Source organism: Apiospora marii (genome assembly GCF_038362585.1).
Source record: "Apiospora marii strain CBS 49790 chromosome Unknown utg000009l_segment0_segment0, whole genome shotgun sequence".
Taxonomy (NCBI): Eukaryota; Fungi; Ascomycota; class Sordariomycetes; order Amphisphaeriales; family Apiosporaceae; genus Apiospora; species Apiospora marii.
Window position 1 is genome coordinate 4106992 of NW_027117381.1, and position 20428 is coordinate 4127419.

A 20428-nucleotide genomic window follows, 5' to 3' on the forward strand; every position below is an offset into this window, starting at 1 on the left:
AATTATATTATTCCCTCTTAAGATATCCCATTCCCTTTAAGGAGAGTAAATGCTAACGCCGAGAGTCGATAGGTTTCTGGTACACAATTGAGATGTCGCACACGATGGGGCAACCTGAACCAACGCTGGTGCGATTTACGACAAACTGCTTTGCGGTCAGAGATTCGTCAGGCCCACCGCGGGACTCATGTATCCTCACTTACTCAAAGGACGACGAGCCTCCGGAAAACAAGTCTGAACCAATTTTAGAGGTGGTTACTGATGTGCAGGCTGCCAAGTCAGGACTTGCAAATGGGGGAAGGTCTCTGCAAGAATCTCATGACATGGTCATAAACAATACACGAAGTACTTCACTTGTCGTACGCTCCGAACTGCTGGTACAGGCAATCAGGGATGTGGTGGCATTCTATCCAAGGTAGGGATTGGAGTCCTCTCTGTCCGGTATTGCGATGAAGTTGACCGAAGTCAGCCAAAGTTTCGCAGGAAGCTGCCTGACTATCAAGGAACCCTATGCCGTTTTGATGCATCATATTCCCGAGCTCGAAGCACTGAAGCGGAAATTGGAGACTCAATCAACCGAACCCGGGACATCAGATGACACAAAGCTCAAACATCTCCAAGTCCTTGTTGATTACATTAACGACCAGTATCAGAGACTATGCTTTCACGCGAACGAGCGTATGTTACAAGCTGAACCAACAGTCAGGTTCGAAGATGTCTGGTTCCTCATGAGGCCAGGGGCACTGGCATACACAAGATGGGACCGAATATGGATAGGCTGCAGCATTGAGCAAGTCTACAAGCTTGATACCGGCCAAGAGGAAGGTAAGCCCGAAGCGTGGGTTATCGGGATATGCTTTCTCCAAATGTCTCGGGACTCGGGTGAACTTGAGTGCGGGTCAGCCAAGATCACAATTGACCGCTTCAGCGGAGCAAAACCTATTGTGAGCTTGCCTGTGTTCCCACGGGAATTTCACGACAGGCGAGACTCGGGCCTACGGAGGGAAGAGGCCAAGAAATGGGGCGGTAAAATCGCAAAGATGCTCTGGGAGGGACCCAAGCACATGACATACGAAGGCGAATGCCTGGATGAATTCCGGCAGTATGTAAGTCTGGTTCAATTGCCATCACTTGATCGAAGCTGTTCTAATTGACGATCAGTACAAAGGCCAAGTCGTTGTCGATGGCTCACACGAGGTGGAACAATATTTGCCATCGCACAATTGGACTGCGGCATTGGAACCATTTGCCAGGATATACCAGAGAGCGGTTCCACAACCTAGACCAGGACCGGATGATAGTCTTTACGAATCAAACTCACCGGAGGTCTTGACCAGCGATCATTACTTTTTAATATCACCCTGTCTTTGTGCGTTTGCAATCAATACTCAATCCTGGAGTAAGTTTCCCTCTATCTCTACATGTCTCTTCTTCAGCTCTTTGTAAAAAGGGTCCACATGCTTCGTTCCGCATATTGATCGAATAACATATAGTACTGATACATGTCAAACATCTGAGACCACTTGAAGTACCCTCGAACAGCCCTGAGTCTATACTAGAGCCAGAAAAGCTGAAGGTACTCAACGCAATGGTGCATTCGCACCTGGCCAACAAAACCCTGCTACCAGCCCATTCAACTGACTACCGGGGCAATGGATTGACGATTGTCATTCATGGTATGTTGAGTCTAGGAAATGACTCGTGCAAGCTGACTGAATGCTCGAAGGTCCCTTGGGATGTGGGAAGACTACCACAGTCGGTAAGTTTTGAAGAGCAATTCCAACAAGCAGAATGGCTGACTTTACTCTCTCAGAAGCCATATGCCTACAAACCCAGCGACCACTGGTGCACCTCACAGATAGGAATAGCCCAGGCACCTACATGAAGGTCGAAGAGCTACAGGATTGGGTGATCCTGGGTGAAAGGTGGGGTGCGATATATCTCCTCAAGCCCGAAAGATACCACAACGAATTACTCAGATGTAAGGTGCTGTCCTCTTCAGAAGGCATTGAGGATTGACTTGACTGACCGGATGTATCAGATATGCACTACCTTCGCTCCAACTCCACCGGCATCTTTTTCCTGGTGGCTAGAGATGTCGACGATTTGGAGACACGAATGGGGTATTCCGTCCACCTGATGGTTAGGTTCACAGAACTTGATGACATGAAACGCAAGGCGATCTGGAATAAACTCCAGCAAGACTTGAAAGACCAATCGGGTTCCAAGATTCGACTCAACAACAGCGCAAACAACCTACTCAACCACAGCGATATCCATGAGCTGAAATGGAACGGCCACACAATCTTGCAGTGTTTCAAAGCCGCTGTAGCTCTGGCGGAGTCCGATTCCAAGAAGCATCCGGAACCAAAGGTGGACGGAGTAATCACCGTTGACGCCGAGCATTTCAAGGATGCTATCAACACAACTGAGACCAAGCTGCCCTCGGGTACATTTGATCATTACTCCGATGATGAGGACACGAAGCATCGATTCAAACAAAGGAAACGGAAGGAAAAACCTGCAATTGTAAAGTCCAAATTATGGCCTTTGTCTTCCGACGCCGATATAGACTTGTGCATCCCGCAGCTGAATCGTGTAGAATGGGAGAGGTTCAAGGCCGCGGCTAGCGACGAACTATTTCGCAAAACGAAATTCTATGCGATTGACGTTCTTCTGAAAGAACCGGTCATCAAGTTCCGAGCTGGCCAGAGAAGCACTCGGAGGGGAAAGGTACTGGCAGGAAGCACAGCAGAGCATGGAGGTTTGGAACACGAATACAAGGCAAGAGACGAGTTACCCAACACTGTTCAAGGGCAGGCACCTCTGCCTGAGAGAATCCGTATCAACTCCACGACCATCTTGAAAGTATTTCAAGAAATCAACGAGGAGGGAAACATCGAAGCGAAGGGCTCGACTTTGTTTTTTCGACCTTTCAGGTCCTTGGTATACTATGAGCCGGAATTCAGAGGGTGGGTTTCTCGGCAGGAAACCAAACTCCAAGGTGAGTGGGCCCAAATACATCGCATGTTTGACTTGGAATTTGATGCTGACAGGTCACTTAGGACTCCTCAACCTTCTCCAGAAGCCTGAGACATCCCAGGGCCCTCCAAACAGCGATGGCAATGCAGTCAACGACGAGCAAAGCCCCAACATGGACATCGACAGAGAGAAAGCTGCACTCGACAACGTGGGTTGCCTGCTGAACTTTTTCGACGATTACATCAAACCAAAACAGGAATTCCTCAGGACTGCTACCTATGATTCTGTTACCTTCGCAGACATATGGTATTTGTTTAACCCCGGAGATACTGTCATAGACAGACAGACTGGGCAAGCATATAGGGTTATCGAGGTCAAGAGCACGAAGCACCGTGTCCGAAAGCCCAACAAAGAGATGCCTAACTTCTGGCGAGATGATTCCACCGCCGAGTTCGAGGACAACCCGGTCTTCATCCACTGTGTCTACGTGGATTTCAATGGCTCGTGGATGGGGCCGGTGAACGAAGTGTTCTGCATCTCGAGGTTCCCGAACTCGAAGCCAGTCTCCACGCTTCCAATCTTTCCAGTCCGTTTCGCCATGAAGGCCGGTCTTGAAGAAGACCTCGTGCAGAGAGGCAAGCTCTTCGTCGAGGTCGCCAAAGTCAAGCATATGCACTATTCTGGCTTGACACTGCACACGCACGATGACGTTGACAGTCAAGTGATTGTAGACTTTGAGGAGGCATTCAATCGGAACCCCGGATGGAAACCAGAGATCCAATCGGTATTCAGCGTGGACATGGAAGACATGATGGAACAAGTCGCGGTCGATCCTATTTTCACCAGGACGACGAAGGAGAAGGATGACGATGACAGCGACATCGTGGTGGGTTGGTGTGTTGAGGAATGTTGTGAGAATGAGACTGCTCACGATGACGAGTACATCGAAGCCCGTCTAAGAGACGAGCATATCGGTACGCGCATGAGCAGTGCGACAAGTACAGTCGCCTCGGTCGCCATTGTACCACGGGATTTCAGCTCACCGAGTAGCGACGCTACTTTCGACAAGGACGATCTGATGATCATGTCCCATCGCGTCCCCGGTTTCGTTCTGCGCAATCGCAAATGGGGTATGTATCTTGCCCATTCCGAATATATCCGCCTTGAGACACAAAACTGACATTAGGATAGCTTGGCTCGACTTGAAAAACATGACCGAGGTTGCAGTCATCGGCGAGGACGAAGGTTTCGGCCAGCTTGTTCTCCCAACTGGGCACAAAGACATGGTGAAGTCCATGATCCGACAGCACTTCAAGAGTAGGAAGTATATGAAGGACGAAAACAACAAGTCGGATATCGTCCGTGGCAAAGGTAGGAGATGATTTTTGATCTTTTTATATCCGACCCAGAATACTGATGCGAAGCGCAGGCAAAGGCTTAATCATGCTGTTACATGGAGTGCCCGGTGTAGGAAAGACCTCGACAGCTGGTACGTTGCGTTCGGGGGTCATTCAATTCACCTTGTATGGACTTACTGCTGATGATGCTTCCCAGAGTGTGTCGCCGATTCTTTCCAGCGTCCGCTGTTTCAAATCACCAGCGGTATGTCCCTCTAAGACTCAAGTACATGGTCGTAGTATTTGAAAGAAATGCTGACCCATTCTATAGGAGACCTCGGGACCACAGCCAAGGAAGTGGAAGAGGCTCTTGAGACCAACTTCGCCCTGGCGCACCGCTGGAACTGCATCCTACTCATTGACGAAGCCGACGTCTTTCTTGCAGAGAGAACTAGGGACGACTTCGTACGAAACAGTCTGGTGGCAGGTACGTAATCAGCTCAAAACCAAATACCCCTATTATCCCACTAACCTCTCCACAGTGTTCCTCCGCATCATGGAGTACTACGCCGGCGTACTAATCCTCACCACCAACCGCGTCGGCGTGTTCGACGAGGCGTTTACGTCGCGGATCCACATCAGTCTGTATTATCCGCCGCTCAAACGGGACGCCACCCGCGAGATCTTCCAGAAGAACATCGAGCGGACCAAGGCCCGCTACGAGCTCAACGCCCGGGCGATCGACATCCGCGAGTACGACATCACCAAGTTCGCCGGCGACTACTACGACGACAACAAGGACGCCCGCTGGAACGGCCGCCAGATCCGCAACGCCTTCCACTCGGCCATCGCCCTGGCCGAGCTCGAGGCCAACGACGGCGACGGGGACGCGGACCGGGCCGTGGTGCTGAGCGCGTCGCACTTTGAGACGGTGGCGGCCGCGTACAAGGCCTTCACGGACTACCTGCATCAGACGTACGGCGTTGACCCCGCGCGCAGGGCTCGGGAGAACGTGTGGCGCTCCGACAACTTCGGGCAGGCTAGGGCACCTAACGCCCTGACCACGAGGTTGAACGTCGCTGATCCCAGGCCGCCGGCGCCGCCTCCTGGCGCTCCCTGGCCCTCGACCAACTATGCCGGTTACGGGGCGGGCGGTGACCCCCGGTTTGCCTATCCTCCTGGATACCCTGCTTACCCGTATTCGGCACCGGACGCCAGCTATACGACCGTAGCCCCTGGTCAAACACGGGATCCCATGACAGGCCAGATGCCGTATGGTGCACACGCGGGCAATATACCTAGGCCTGCTGAGCATTACGCAGGTGGACCGCATACAGATGTCCGCCAACCACAGTTTCCTGGGGCGCCATCCACCGGGGCCACTGGTGGCCACGGAAATGCCATACCGTAGGACTGTCAGTCATTATCAAGTGAGGACTTTGGATATTTCGAACAGGAGAAACTTGATATTGCTTATTTCTTAGTTTTTAAAAGAAAACACTCGCTTACTTATATCTGTGGTTTGAAATGCTCCAATCATGCCATATGCCAGATGGAATATCCAGCTATATGTTGATTTCCGTCCTATGAGCTACTATTGTTGTATGATGTCCTTATAAACCTATGAACAGCCGCTGATTGACGTCGAAAAGCAACCTCATCCTAGAGTATTACCAATATCCTGAGAGCTGTCTGCGTGCTACATGGTATCGTAAGTCTTGGCTTGATAGTATGTATGGCACTGGCCACCAGCATTCTTTTCAGTCAACAAGTCAATGGCCGCGATTGAGAGCCATATTGACAGTCTACGGCGGGAAATGTAGCTTTTCCTGGATGTCGGTACCTACGGGGCTGCTGGTAGACTGGTACTGTCGCAGGAGGCTGAAGATTTCATATGGTGAGGACATAGATGTTTTGAGGCATGCGAGATGTGTTGTGTTCTGTACTAGCCTCCGCCCCCTTTTTCTTCTTATTCTCTCCGCTATACAAAAATAACTGACCGTACGTTTGAACGGAATATTGATGAAACTTGAAAGGGTGTAACTGTTCAAATTTGATACATGCATCTTCAATGATCACATCTTCTTTAGATCCAATCATTTTCCGACGCGTTTCGTGCACTGCCTACGCCAACAAATGGTGGCTTGCATGCCACGTATGCCCCACCCCCTTTTGAAGTCTTCCAATCAAGGGATGTCAGAGTCCAAAGTTCCCCGCACTCCAGGCAGCCTCACCCAGCCTGCTCGCCGCCGTAGAACTGAAGAGTCGCAATTTTGGCATTCGACCCAACACGCACAGAAAGTTGAGCATACTTGAACATGTCGGGTCTCGAGCCTATAGCGGCCTTGAGCCTCGCTTGCAACATTCTGCAGGTTGTCGGCGTCGGCCGCGACACGGTGCGGATAGCCAAACAGGTGTATCAGGATGGCACACTAGACCCCGCGCTTACGGAGAGCGCAGGGGTCCTCAACGACCTCTCTAGCCAGATCCGCGTGACCACGGAGGCAGCATCGGCGGCGAAACCAAAGGCTCAGGATAAGCAGCTACTTGATCTTGCCGACAAGTGCCAAGGTGCCGCGCGGGACCTTCGGGAGGAGGTCAACTTCCTCAACGGCCCACCAACCAAGGCCAAGCTGGTCGCGACGCTCAAGATTGCGGCAAAGACGACATGGAGGAAGAGGCGCCTGGAGAAACTGGACCAGAGGCTGAAGGACGCGGAGAGTTTCCTGCAGACTGGATTGCTGACACGGATCTAGTCAGTTGACCTTTCCCTTCACACCATGTTTCGTCCCTGGCGCTAGCCTGTGTAGTGTCTTTTTGATCGACGGGAATGCTGACCTTTTCCAGTGAGCGGTCTGTGAAGATGAACGGTGATCTCTTGGAACTAAGAGTAGACGTCCGAGCTTTCCTCGAGGAATATCGTAACGGACGCGCCAGCTCCATTGATCTCATGAAGAAGCACGTCACTACGGAAACCAAGAGGAGCGAAGATGCTGTGAGATCTCATGTTACCCTGACATCCAACCAAACCAAGAATTCCCTGAAAGAGCACATCGGGATTGCTATCAGAGGGGTGGCAAACCAGGTCCAGGACACTCGGCTACAGGCCAAGAGGGACCAGCTCTTACGGAGCCTCAAGTTCGACCGTATGAACGAGCGTCGTAACCAAGTGAGCGCTTCGCACCCCGACACTTTCACATGGGTACTGCAGGACGGGAGCGAAGGCGACGGACGCCAGAGCACAGTCAAAATCTCCTGGGGCAAGGACAACGCCGATCGGGTGAACAAAAACATGTCCTGGGATAGCTTCACCGATTGGCTAAGATCAACGGAGTCGGTATACTGGATCAGTGGCATGCCCGGATCAGGAAAATCAACTCTCACTAAATACCTTTTGGGTCAGTCTCAGACACAGAAATGCTTGGACATATGGAAGCCCAATGCTATCATTATTTCTCACTTTTTCTGGAGGCCCGGTACTGCGATGCAGCAGAGTATAAGAGGCCTTTTGTTCTCTTTGCTTTACCAATTACTTCTCGAGGACGTCCCCGCCGTTGATGAAGTCCGCTTGAATTATGATAAGAAGTCAACCAAAGACAGCGAGACGGACTGGTCAGACAGGGAACTGAAGAGTGCGCTTCATCTTACAGTAGACCGATATCCAAGGCCGATCGCTATCTTCCTTGACGGCCTCGATGAGGTGCTTCCCAGTGATGGTGTCCTCAAACTGCTCGAAGTGGTGGATGGGCTGAAAGCGCTGTGCGCCCACACTGGGGCGCTAAAGATCTGCCTTGGCTCCCGCCGAGAGCCGCTGTTTTGCAAGCGGCTGAGTGCCTACCCTCAACTTCGTCTGGAGCAGCTCAACTTCGTTGATCTTCGGAGGTATGGCAGGGACCACATTGAGATTCCGTCTGACTATCATATAACTGGGGTTGAGATCCCATTTGACTATCATATAATCGGGGAAACACAGAGTTGGCCACAAGATCAGGAGGGGTTCAAAATGTGGCTCGTGGACTCTCTCGTATACAAAGCCGATGGAGTCTTTCTTTGGTTGTGCCTCACTGTTTCGACGATTACGAAGGCTCTCAATGAGGGCGAACCCGTGGAGGATTTGGTACACCGCATCGACAATCTCCCTAACGGCCTCGCAGACTTGTATGCGGATATGTGGGCCAGGATGAACCACAACAGTGATTATCTGAGAGCCCGCGCAGCGTCTTACCTCCAAGTGGCACTCGAGGGACTGGAAGAACGCGGGCGCAGAGACTCCCGGTGCCCTTTGAGCCCCTACATCATGATGGCGGCAACCACGCCTGGTATCACCGATCTACTTCTGCAGCCAGATCTTTCAGATCAGATGCCGGCGGCGTCACAGATATTGGAAGCATGTGAGACAACGAGGCGGGACATTGCAAACCGATGTGGTGGACTCCTTGTGTGCCCAAGCCCAACAAACGCCCATAACCAGGGAGATAAGAAGCTCATCCCCTGGTATGGGGATGAGTACAACAGCTTAACTCCCTACATCGCACTTTCTGGAGATTTGACATGCTTCTTCCTGCATCGTACCGCGCGAGACTTTCTTACAGATACCGAGGAGGGCCAGAAGATTCTAAGCTGGGGCAGTTTTGCTGGTGAACGCGCTGCCCTCCAGGTGGCCAAAGCTCGTTTGACAATATATCGGCTGTTCAGGGTGCCACTATGGAATTGGGATGACAACAAATTCACGTATTCCTGGTACAACAACGAGGTCTCTGATGTTTTCGACGGTGCGTTGTTCCCAGTTCACGACCTTGGAACAGGCATCGGTTGGAAGCAGCTCGACAAATGCACGAAGTCAGAGGTCCTTAAACTGTTGCTGGTGTGTGAGAAGCTATTCAACTACGGCTATCTTTGCGGTAAACCAACGGTCGCGCCCAACTCGAGGCCGTCGGAACAATACCCCGGATATATGGTGTACCACGTTTACCACGAAAACACTGTACACCGCCAGCACGAGTTCCTCATCGAGGCCGCCCATTACGCTTTTTATAAGCCAAGCTTCTGGGATGACATCTTGCCAATCATTGAAAGTCGAAAGCTCGATGACAACACGATGTCCCAGCTCCTCGTCTGCGCCTGTTCGCTTTGTAGAGCCGACGTGATGACAACCACATCGTCGGGACTAAGACCCTGTATGAGCGCCATACGGGCCCTGGTGGGTTGGGGCGCATCTCCATGCCACAAAACGCTGAAACGGGAACGGCGTGAGGACCTGACTATAGAGTACTTGATTCTGACTTTAGAGACTCCTTTCCAGACATTGATGACTTCCATCTGGTCTCTCGCCACCAATTGCGCATTCGACGTTAGCTTTGCTCAAGAACTACTGGACCTCGTTTCTCTATTCGTTACTCGTGGAGCCGACCTTGAACAAGAGATACACATGGTCCTTGAGGTAGAGGCGGATGGGGAGCACATGACATTCACGGAGCTGTGGCAAAGGCTCGAGTACCTTCGCTCCCTGGTTCTAATCGTGCGGTACTCAGCCTTGTCGGTTCTTGCCAACGTCCTCAAAATTTGGCGGCTAGCAGACTTTTCCCAGATGGGCTGGCTCCCTGACCCACAGGAGATGGCCAACAGTGGGTTTGAACGGGGCCAACCGATCGCCTTGATCGAAACAGGCAGATACCTCCAACGGGGCAAGCACCAGTTCACACCGGATCTGTTTGTCGCGGATGACATCTTTTCCCTGGGGCCCGAGGATTGGTTGGACAAGTACTTATTGCCTCTGCTGCACCTCTTGGACGAGGAATTTCAGGCCAATGGCGTGAGCTTGCTGCAGCGACAGGGACATGAATATACCTATACGGGTGAGGATATTATATACCAAGTTGTTATTCCACCAGAGGCCCAGGCAGGAGCAGCTCGCGCTGTCCAACAGTTGCGATCCACTACGGTGCCAGTGGCCGAAAGACGGAAAGAGGTCCGGGTGAGGCTCGGCATTTGCACGCCTTTGGAGGAGATGATATGTTGGGAGAATGTCTAGAATTGTCCTGAGAAGAAACAATCAGTGGAAAATACTATTACGCCACTGAGACCCGGTGAAAATTCGCTGGGTTACTCTAGTTGAATAATGGAAGCGAAGCAGGTGGGGCATATATTTCACAGTTAGAGGACAGGATGGGTGCCACCTTCAGATCAAATGTTGATGCGTCACTGAGTTGCAACATGTTATGTCCTTACGTAGAAGGTGCATCCAGATAGACTAACACCATTTCATTACATCTCCCACCATTGAAATTTGACCAGCTCTACGAGTGCGCAAGCACATAATCCCGAATCGTCAAGTTAGGCCCCGGCCAATTCTTCCGCGCCCACCCAAACCACATCCCAAACGTAAACACCAAAATGAACGCCACCACGATGGCGCAGTAGTTCATGGTCGCGGCGTCCACGGGCGTGGTCGACGGGAACGGCAGCCAGACCATCATGTAGAGCGTGTAGGCCAGCGCGGCGCTGTTGATGGCGAAGCCGTACCGGCCCAGGTTCCAGTTCCCCAGCTTGAGGTCGGCGCCCTGCTCGATGCGCGCCAGCACCATGCTCATGATGCAGATGGCGTAGCTCAGGTACAGGGCCCAGCTGCAGAGGCTGGTGATGGCGTTGAAGACGACGTAGGTCGAGCTGCCGATGTTGAGGAGGCAGAGCAGGCTCGTCAGGATGACGCAGAGGACGACGGCGCGGATGGGGACGTGGCGCTTGGGGTCGATCTAAATCAAGTTGAGAGCATACGGTTAATGCCGTCAAAGAGGACGAGGAGAGGGGGGTGCCCAGAATAAAGGGGGCGAAAAGGGGGCTTACATAAGCAAAGTAGATGGGGAGTCCTCCGTCCCTGGCCCAAGCCCAGCTGAGCCGGGAAACGGAAGCGATCGAGGCCAGGTTGCTCGACATGCTGACAAACCAGAACAGCGTCCACACGGTGGTGGCAGCGGCTTTGTTCTTGACCGTGTTGTACAGAACCGCCAGCGAGGGTACGTACGCCTCCATGGCGACGTCAATCGGACCCATCGAGATGAGGAACACCGACATCTGGACGATGGCCATGATGCCGTTCATGAAGATGGACCAGAAGATGGCGCGGGGAACGGCCGACTTGGCTTTCTTCGTCTCCTCGCTCATGTGGATGGCACTGTCAAAGCCTAAAGGCACAGGTATTGCGTCAGCATCGGGACCACCCAGTTTAATATAAACAGGGAGAAGGTCAAGGCTCCATACCTGTCAGAGCCCAAGTTAGAGCGACGGCGCCGAGGTGCCAGGATACTACTGGTCTGTCAACCCATCCTGAGGTTGTGCTGTCCACGAACAAGAAGTCTGGATCGTGGCGTGGTCCCATCGCGGCAAAGATGACTATGAAGGCTACCCAGTTGGCGACATGAAGGACTCCACCTATTGAGATCCCAATTAGTCATGACTCAAAACCAGTAGCAGAAAGGGGGGGACAGCAACTAACCTGTCAACTCGATCCATGGCACCAATCGGAAAGCGTACATGTTCAGAGCCCCCAAGACGACGAGTAAAGCAATCACGATGACGGAAGTATGCCACCCTCCCGGGACATAGTTCTCGTGGTTAAACTGCACGATACCCTCGAGCTGGATAGCAGTCGTATTGGCCACTCCCGCCAAGAGCGCCACGTACCCGAACCAGGAGGCCCAGCCCTGGAGATAGCACATGAACCGATTGCAGCTCTTGGGGGCCAGGAGGTAGGTCCAGTGGTACTGCGCGCCCGCGACGGGCTGGAGCGACGACATCTCGGCGATGGAGGCGGCCTGGGCGAGCGCGCCGGCGACGGCCAGGAAGCCGCCCCAAAAGATGGCGCGCGGGCCCCCGTTGTAGAGCGGGGAGTAGATGCTCTGGTGCCACGCCTCCCACGTGCCCATGTACGTCAGGGAGAAGGCGAAGAGCTGCGACATGGAGAAGAGGCGCCGGGTCCGGGTCTGGCTGTCGGTGCTCAGGTACGGGTGCGAGTGCGTGTGTGACGCGCTCGGCGTCGGGGACTTGCCGTCATTGCTGTCGTCGGCGTCGACGTCGATGGTATTGACGCCATCTTGGGCTTTGGTCTCCTTGGACCGCGATCGCAGTTCGACGTCGTCTGACTGCATTGCGACGGATTGCGATATAATTTACAGGTCTTGGAGAGAGACAGCACCAGCACAGAACATTCAACTTGAAGGAAAGAGGGGATGCTGTGCTGCAGAAAAGCGAGAGTGAAATGATCACGTGGGCAACGTAACACTGCCTTTCATTTTGGGAAGGACGCATTTGAGCAGCTTCTTATTACTTGTACATGCAGTTGGCAGCTACGGCCCGATAGTCTGGCCTTGTGAGTGGCCTCGGTCGGACGTTTTGTCTCATTTGGAATTGGGGAAGTTGGGTGTTGGTGGTCCCGAGGCACACGGCCAACCAACCCATCGGGAAGGGAGGCCTTTGGGGCGTCGCAGCGCATGATTTCCCGGATGCAGGCTAGAAGCGCAGCCGGTGTGCAGGATCGAAGTGAGAAAGGATCGATGCCACGTTGGATTCGCCGACGAGTTTGATCAACCTTGCACCTCGCTTGCGCTGAATAATTACCCTTCGCCACTAACCAATGGGACCCATCGCTTAACCTCCATACACATTGCATCGAACTGTGAGCGTCGGTCTTTCGCATGCCAGAATCCCAGGCAACAAGCCCAAATATATCTTTCTGTCAGAATATGAGATATTGAGTCGAAAGAAAATAGTCAAAAATAGTCGGAACATGTCAGCGTCCCGGGACGCGCCGCTGTCACAAGGAAGAATTGCAATGGCGCAAGGCGCAACGGGCGCTACGTGGTGGGTGGCATTCCTGATGGATAACCCTCAAATAAACAAGGGGGGCATCCCCCTGCCGCCGGAATTCGGAAACGATCGCCTAGTGCTGACAGGCACTCGCTGGCCTATAGGAGCAATTTCCTCTGCATATCCACAACCTCGGCAGGGGCCGGCAGCCGGTCTGACCCCCCTTCTCCTCTTGCTCCACCACTCAGAACCCCGTGCTTTCAACGTCGGCATGTTGGTCTTGTTTGCTGCTGCCGAGGCGGCAACTGTTCAGATGGATCTCGCATGAAGCAAACACAATCAACGATTGCACCAGGAGAAAGTACGAGGCTGCGAACGTACTTTCGCTTTTGGAAGGTGATTGCTACTTGGCAGTGATATAAGATGTAACGAGCCCAGACCGAAGAGTTTTCACTCGAGCAGGCTGCGAGACTCTGTGTTACTAAAATATGTGACCCTGTTCTCGTCGCATTAATGTCAGCAGCATCCCTGCATTATGCAGAGAAGAGCAAAGAACCGTACCACGACGGTTGGCTGCTCGTTGACCGTCACCGCATAAAAAGTGAGTAACGACAAAAAGGCGTGAGCGCAGTCGGCGGGATTTGTCGTGTATGCAAGTGTGTAGATCTGTTGGCGAAAGACGATCTTTCTAGACGTTTGTCGCATGCTAAATTCCCCGAACTGCACTGCACACCCCCATTGCGTTTCCCATGTGTCTCTGAATACACCACCAGGCTTTTTGGTCCGTGATCATGGAGCAGCAGCCCACCCTTCACGAGCCCTGGTACTCGGTCGACAACGAGAATCAGTCGGCGAAAGTGGTCGTGCCGACTTTGATCTTCTTTATATATGCCATGATGGCCGTCATTGCGAAGAACACGCTGCGCTCCAATTGGACAACGGTCAAAGCCCACGACATCTCATTGATCGCCGCGGCAGCTCTACTGCTCGCGCAGACGGCGTGTGTCGTCCTGTCGTGCAATAAAGGACTGGGTATTCATGTCCACGAACTTGACGAAGAGCAACTCCATCGGTTCGACAAGGTATGTGTAGATTTGGGCCTTCTATCATGTGTTTAGAGACTGTAATAGCTAACACCACCCGTTCTCTACAGTTGACATTCGCGGCCGACTTGCTATCCCTCTTCGTCCTCGCCTGTGCAAAGATCTCGGTGTGTCTCCTGATCAGCGTCATCACGAATCAGGGGTACCCATGGCACCACAAACGCCCCGTCCACGGCATCAACCAAAACCACCTCTTCAACGCCAATCGCCTGCTCTTCCTCCTCATCATCTTCTGCACGCTCGCGGGTGTCGTGGGGCTGGGGGTGCAAAACGCTATGATACATACTGGTGTAAAACAGCCCCTGACGCTAGGGTCGGCCAGCTGGGGAGGCGCCATGTATCTGTTCAACGGCGTCGCCAACATCGTTACGGATCTCTTCCTATGCCTCTTGCCCATCGCCATGATGTGGAAGGTCCAGACGTGCATGACCAAGAAGATGCAAGTCGTCCTGCTTTTTGGCGTCCGTATAGTGTTAGTACAATCCTTCTTACGATGTACACCTGGCTTTTCCAGCTGACCTTCGTATCACAGTGTACCAGCTGTCGCGCTCCCCAGCATCATCCTGAGGCCGCAGAGCCTGCAAGGAGACGACGTCACCTGGCTGGCCGTCGATCCGACAGTATGGTACCAAGTATCTCTGAACCTCTCGGTTCTGACCGCCTGCGTGCCAAGCCTAAAGAGCTTCATCGACAGCCTGACGGGCTACACGTCCGGGCTGCGCATCATGGTCCCGTACGAGTACCCCGTCACGTCCAGCGGCAAGAGCGCGGGCAGCAAGATCCGCGATACGATCGCCGGCGCGGTATACCGAGGCCCGCATCCAGTAGGGCACACGACCTCGATTACCGCCAGCCAGGCCCCTAGAAGGGGAAGTCAAGCACGGGAGCAGATTCGGGACTCTAGCGAGAGTACTACGGATCTCACGGGAGGCAGGATTCATAGGAATGATCAGGTGCTCGTCACTTACGAGACGAGGCAGACTAGACAGAGTCGGTCAGGGGCGGATGACGAGTTGTAGACACATCATTCAGTATTTATATAGTACTTCGGGATAGATACATTCGATCACCCATTACAGTCACTAGAATAGACGTTTACGACGACATCGCGAAACAGCAGTACATAAATGAAGAGAAGGACTTCAAATACTTTATATATCACGCTTTCAGCCCCACCATTTCGATCGAACCTCGTTAGGGTTAGAGGGTTAGATCTAATTGCGCTGAAAGCCGAAGATGACAGACGTTGCCACCACTCGAGTAACCCTTCGAAACCAATTGCCATGAAAGGAACTAACCAATCAGATACATTCGGCAAATGTCGGGCTCCTGTCGGATAATAAGGTTATGCGAGATGATTACGCGGGGTAGAGAGCGGCTTAGGTTATCCGACGGTTCTCACTTTGCCGTTATTCAACATATCGGCGTCAACGACATCAGGATCCCCGGGATAAGATTGTTCTCAACTGCGTGGCGGATAAAATGTCAAACTCACGGTCGGACACGGATCCTGGCACTGAAGCCAGGGCAGAATGCAACACGCCATGTAAGGTATGCGAGACACTGCTCGAAGCAGCAGAGGTAGTCAGAGCCTACCATGAAACTGGGAAATCGTCGAATACCAAGGAGAAAGTCGATATCTGGGATATGCCTGATGAGGAATGGACCATCACAGCTTCGGAACTACCCAGTCGCTGCCATAACCACGAAACCTTTCTATCCCCTTACCTATCGCTCCCAGAATACAAGACGCTCACAAGTATAGAAATCACGTTCACCTGGGGCAACCTGCGCCTCCATGCATTCTTCCCTTGCCAAGGTGACATCACGTCTTGGCGCTACGCATGGGTGGAGCTCCTGCTTCTCCTCGAGAAAACTTCCGGGCCAGGCTTCGTGTTAGCCAGACGCTTCGATGACGGTTTTATTGATATCGGTTTACTGAACCAATGGAAGAGAAGCTGCGATGAAGACCATGGCAACAAATGCTCGGACAGGCTAGCGACCCTCGCTCATCCGCTGTCGTATCTCATCGACACACAGCAGATGTGCCTTGTTCCGGCTGCGCCAGATATGGTCTACGTTGCACTCAGCTATGTTTGGGGCCAAGTTCGGATGTTGAAGGCCACTCGAGAGAATCTGGAACGTCTGCAACAGCCAAATGCTTTGCAAACTCTGGAAGGGCAGCTGCCAAGAACGATTCGAGATTCCATAGCACTCGTGCCCTTGCTGGAAGAGCGATATCTGTGGGTGGACTCCCTGTGCATCCCACAAGACGACGAGAAGGTGGCGCAACTGAATATTAGCCAGATGGCAGCCATATTCGAGAATGCTTCTCTCACTATCGTGGCTTGCGACGGAAACGATGCCGAATTCGGCCTGCGAGGCCTGCGTCACTCATCGCAGCCAAGATCTCTGCCGGGGCTCCTACCACTGGCGCCGGGTATAACCCTCACAACCAGAAGTGAAGACATCCTCGGTGGCACCCCTTGGTCTCGACGTGGATGGACCCTCCAAGAGCAAATCTTCTCCCGCCGAAGTATCATCTTCTATGAGAACACGATACAATGGATATGTCGATCATCCAGGCATTATGAAGACGTCGATTCGCCGCTCGACTCGCCGCCTGATCTGCCAGCTGGGGCGGTCGGTGACGTAGAGAGCCATTTCGAACAGCTCAATCCTCTCGACTTGTCCCTGAACGTCCCGGACCTCAGCATCCTCTGCATGCTCATCGCCAACTATTCGGGGCGGGACCTGACGTACCAAGAGGATGTAATGTCGGCCTTCGTGAGTACCTTTGGTGCCATGCAAAGGGCTTTTCCTCGAGGCTTTATTCAAGGCCTCCCTGTTTCTTTCTTCGACGCATCACTTATATGGCGCTCCGAGGCAATGGTTCGCCGCGAAAGCTCACGAGACGGCGCGAAAATCCCCCCTAGCTGGACATGGGCGGGCTGGAAGGGGAAGATTTTGATCACCGCTTGGACATCTGCTACCTATTTGAAAAATGCCCCGTCTTTAGTTTCGGGTTCGTACTGGGAGGCTTTCCAAGTGATTCCGATGTTGGTTTGGCACACAAAGGATTCCCGGGACTCGGAAGACAAACCCATCCCTTTCCAAAACGAATGGCACGACTATAAATGCAAGTTCATGGGCAAGGCGCACGACCTCCCGGAAGGCTGGATTTCGTTTCCCATTGATCGCCTGCCAGGTTACCACCGAGGGGAAGCGGGCAACGACGCCCCCGGACCTCAGTTCCAGGAGGACCCCGAGTGCCAGACGACCAGCGAAGAGCCGCGAACTCCCTACTACTACTACGAACACGAGTCGAGACCCGGGCGGTGGTTCTGGCATCCTGTCCCGATCGGCACCAGCCAGGACGACGAGGGGCACAGGCAGGTCGCGCAGAGCCGGTATCTCTGTGCGAACACGCAACATACACGACTCTGGGCCGCCAAGCCTCACCGAGATGACCAAGTCGAGGGTGTACCCTTCTACGGCGACGACTTCGTCGTGCTGAGAATGTTTGGCCTCGACCTCTGGGTAAAGGTGGTGCTCCGAGACCAAGCGGGAGCTATTGTGGGGGAATTGTGTCCCGACTCAGTGGTGGAGCTGAAACGCATCATAGGTGCCTGCCCGTCGGCCATTCCGGTCGACGTGGTGGCGATCTCGCGCGGCTTGCATTTCAGGGCGCCGCAGCCTGTGGAAAAGGAGACCTGGAGCTTTTACAATGTTCTTTGGGTGGAATGGGAAGATGGAATCGCCTATCGAAAGGGCATTGGTAGAGTGAAGAGAAGTGCCTGGGAAAGGGTAGAGAAGGAAGATATTTCGTTGGTGATGGGGTAAAAAGGAAGCTCGGGGCTTAATAACGGCCCGTCAATACAACGAATATGGGTATTCCTGAGACTTGTGTATGCCAACTGAATGTTCACTACCCCTTTTGCCCCTTAGAAGATCCCTCAGGACTGGACAAATCGTAGGTGGGACCTAATCAGGAGCTTCTTCCACTTTCGATCCATCGCCACGATCTAGAATGCCATGCTCGGTGATGAGGATTATCTCCCTGATATTGGATCCTTACTCAGTATCTACAAGAAGAGCAATCACACTCTATATTTTCAAAACCATAGCGATATCTACACAAAACTTGGACCGTACCCGGTCCCCTCGCCTCGCTTGGCATCTAGTTGCATGACGTAGCCGTATGGGGTCCCCGTCAGGAAGCTCCCCTCCTGCGAGGGCAGTGGTGTGTCCTTCAAGACCTTCTGGATGCGCCGCGCGCTGGCCAGAAACCGGTCCTGGACCTCGTCGTAGTAGCGGGCGTCGACGAGCCGGCCGTCGCGCTTCTTGAACGTGCCGCCGATGAGCACGTGCGTGATGTCCCCCACGCTCGCGTGCAGTATGACGGCCGCGACGGGGTCGGTCCACCCCAGCATGCCCGGCGACCGGCCCTCCCAGACCACCAAGTCCGCCTGGGCCCCCGGGGCAATGACGCCCAGGTCCTTGCGGCCCACGGCCAAGCCGCCATTCCGGGTCGCCAGGAGGAAGGCCTGGTTGACCGAGAATGGGTTCTGCGCGGGGACTTGGAACCGGTCGATGGTGTTCTGGTAGACGCGGTAGCGGGTGGACTGGAGCCAAAGCCGTGCCTGCGTCAGGATGTCCGTGGAGAAGGTCATGTGCGTGTCGACCCCGAGCGAGGCTTGGTCCATGATCAGGTGGCTCGTCGGGTGCAGGTGGCCATAATGCATTTCGCTCTCCGCGGTGATGGAAATGTGTTGGTTGGTGCTCCGCAGCAGCCCCGCGCCCCGGACGTCCAGAAACGCGGCGTGGGCTATCACGACTGGGGTACTCGAGTTCAGGACACCAACTCGATGGAGGTCCTCGGGCGAGTTTCCCACTGAGAGAGTTGGTCGGTCAGCTGCCACAGGATCATGATGTTTTGGGGACATGCAGCACTTACACAGCCAAGGGCCCTCAACGTGGTGAGTGGTCAACAGCGATTTGCTCTCCCTGTGGTCGGAGTCAGCCATTTGTGGTCCTAAGGACTTGCTAGAAGTACATCAAACAGACCTGATCAGGTCTGCCACAGCGAGGGTATCGGCTCCGGTAGGATTGGTGGTGAAGTCGTCGTAGGCTATGGCCAATTGAGTGAGATTGCTGGTCATGGAAGCCGCTAGCTCCTTCCATTGCGCAATCTGTTCCGGAATCCCAAACTCGGCGGACGAGTTCTGAAAAGTGTACGCCCAGTACATGCGTGCCCCGCTGTCGACCGAGGCACGAAGTCCTGCGGCCGAAGTATCTGGTGTCCAGGTGTGGTGCGCATGGTCGACGATTGTAGTCACGCCTGCTGCCATGGCCTCATAGATGCCTGCGAGCTGGCTAATGTAAAGGTCGTCAGGAGTGAAAAGGGGGGGCAGCGACGAGTGCGCTGTATCGTGAGCCGTAGTCAGCCAGTGTCGTGTTGGAGCCCATCGTTTTGAAGACGGTCTGCCAGCCATGGCGATGGGTGTCGATGAATCCGGGGGTAATGATCTTGTCGGTGCAGTCTATGAACTCTACTCCAGCCGGAACGTCGAATGGCGAAGCTATATCCGAGACGGAGACAATCCGGTCTCCGTCAATCAGGACGGAGCCATTGCGTATCACTTTCAGCTCTTCGGTTTCCTGGTCAAATGCAATGATAGTGCCGCCACTCAGAAGCTTCGCACATGCAGCAATGGCGACATGATAAAGTACCAGGACGATTTGCGACAGAGAGCCGGAACGCTGCATGTTACGGGCGGGCAATCAAAACCACACAACACAGTAGTACACAATACGGGGATGCTGTTAGGAGGGCACAAACAGCCCACCAAATTTATGAGAGAAGAGGATGATGAGTAAAGAACAACCTCTTGCAACATGTGTCTATAATTTCAATTTAAATAACTCCTGCATCACTAGAAACCAGCATTACAAAGGGAGGGAGCTTTCACGGCCTCCCCGCACGTGGCAATCAATTCCATTCAGCGCCTACGCAGGGGCCCTGTGCCATGCCATGTGCCCATGTAACCTTGGCTTACAGGTGCATGTGGAGGGGGCTGGCAGCTAGATCTGTTGGTTTTCACCACCATCTTTTCAGTCCTCCCTTCCCGACGCTGCCGGCGCATCAAGCCAACTCACAAATGATACTTCATCATCCCTGCATAGTTCCCGACCCAACACCAC

At 53.4% G+C, this 20428-nt stretch overlaps 6 protein-coding genes across 6 annotated transcripts; 4 read left to right on the forward strand and 2 right to left on the reverse strand.

Annotated features, from left to right (window-relative positions):
* Positions 1–449: 449 nt before the first annotated feature.
* PG985_012868 (uncharacterized protein) lies at positions 450–5730 on the forward strand (the record flags this gene model as incomplete). The annotated part of the gene is made up of 12 exons (XM_066832634.1): positions 450–1106; positions 1162–1369; positions 1530–1676; positions 1727–1759; positions 1814–1981; positions 2042–3004; positions 3066–4112; positions 4174–4353; positions 4412–4471; positions 4537–4584; positions 4651–4806; positions 4862–5730. The coding sequence occupies 12 exons, from the start codon at positions 450–452 to the stop codon at positions 5728–5730; spliced, it is 4536 nt and encodes a 1511-aa protein (XP_066680684.1).
* A 907-nt stretch (positions 5731–6637) lies between these two features.
* PG985_012869 (NACHT domain-containing protein) lies at positions 6638–10350 on the forward strand (the record flags this gene model as incomplete). Its single annotated transcript, XM_066832635.1, has 2 exons — positions 6638–7074; positions 7167–10350. The coding sequence occupies 2 exons, from the start codon at positions 6638–6640 to the stop codon at positions 10348–10350; spliced, it is 3621 nt and encodes a 1206-aa protein (XP_066680685.1).
* A 265-nt stretch (positions 10351–10615) lies between these two features.
* PG985_012870 (uncharacterized protein) lies at positions 10616–12463 on the reverse strand (the record flags this gene model as incomplete). Its single annotated transcript, XM_066832636.1, has 4 exons — positions 10616–11071; positions 11163–11500; positions 11577–11747; positions 11812–12463. 4 exons carry the CDS (start codon positions 12461–12463, stop codon positions 10616–10618), a joined length of 1617 nt encoding a protein of 538 aa, XP_066680686.1.
* A 1449-nt stretch (positions 12464–13912) lies between these two features.
* PG985_012871 (uncharacterized protein) lies at positions 13913–15243 on the forward strand (the record flags this gene model as incomplete). The annotated part of the gene is made up of 3 exons (XM_066832637.1): positions 13913–14203; positions 14275–14696; positions 14757–15243. The coding sequence occupies 3 exons, from the start codon at positions 13913–13915 to the stop codon at positions 15241–15243; spliced, it is 1200 nt and encodes a 399-aa protein (XP_066680687.1).
* A 463-nt stretch (positions 15244–15706) lies between these two features.
* Positions 15707–18067, forward strand: PG985_012872 (heterokaryon incompatibility protein; the record flags this gene model as incomplete). The annotated part of the gene is made up of 1 exon (XM_066832638.1): positions 15707–18067. One exon carries the CDS (start codon positions 15707–15709, stop codon positions 18065–18067), a length of 2361 nt encoding a protein of 786 aa, XP_066680688.1.
* Positions 18068–18357: 290 nt separating this feature from the next.
* PG985_012873 (amidohydrolase) lies at positions 18358–19993 on the reverse strand (the record flags this gene model as incomplete). Its single annotated transcript, XM_066832639.1, has 4 exons — positions 18358–19118; positions 19182–19231; positions 19292–19596; positions 19643–19993. 4 exons carry the CDS (start codon positions 19991–19993, stop codon positions 18358–18360), a joined length of 1467 nt encoding a protein of 488 aa, XP_066680689.1.
* Between the last annotated feature and the right edge of the window lie 435 nt (positions 19994–20428).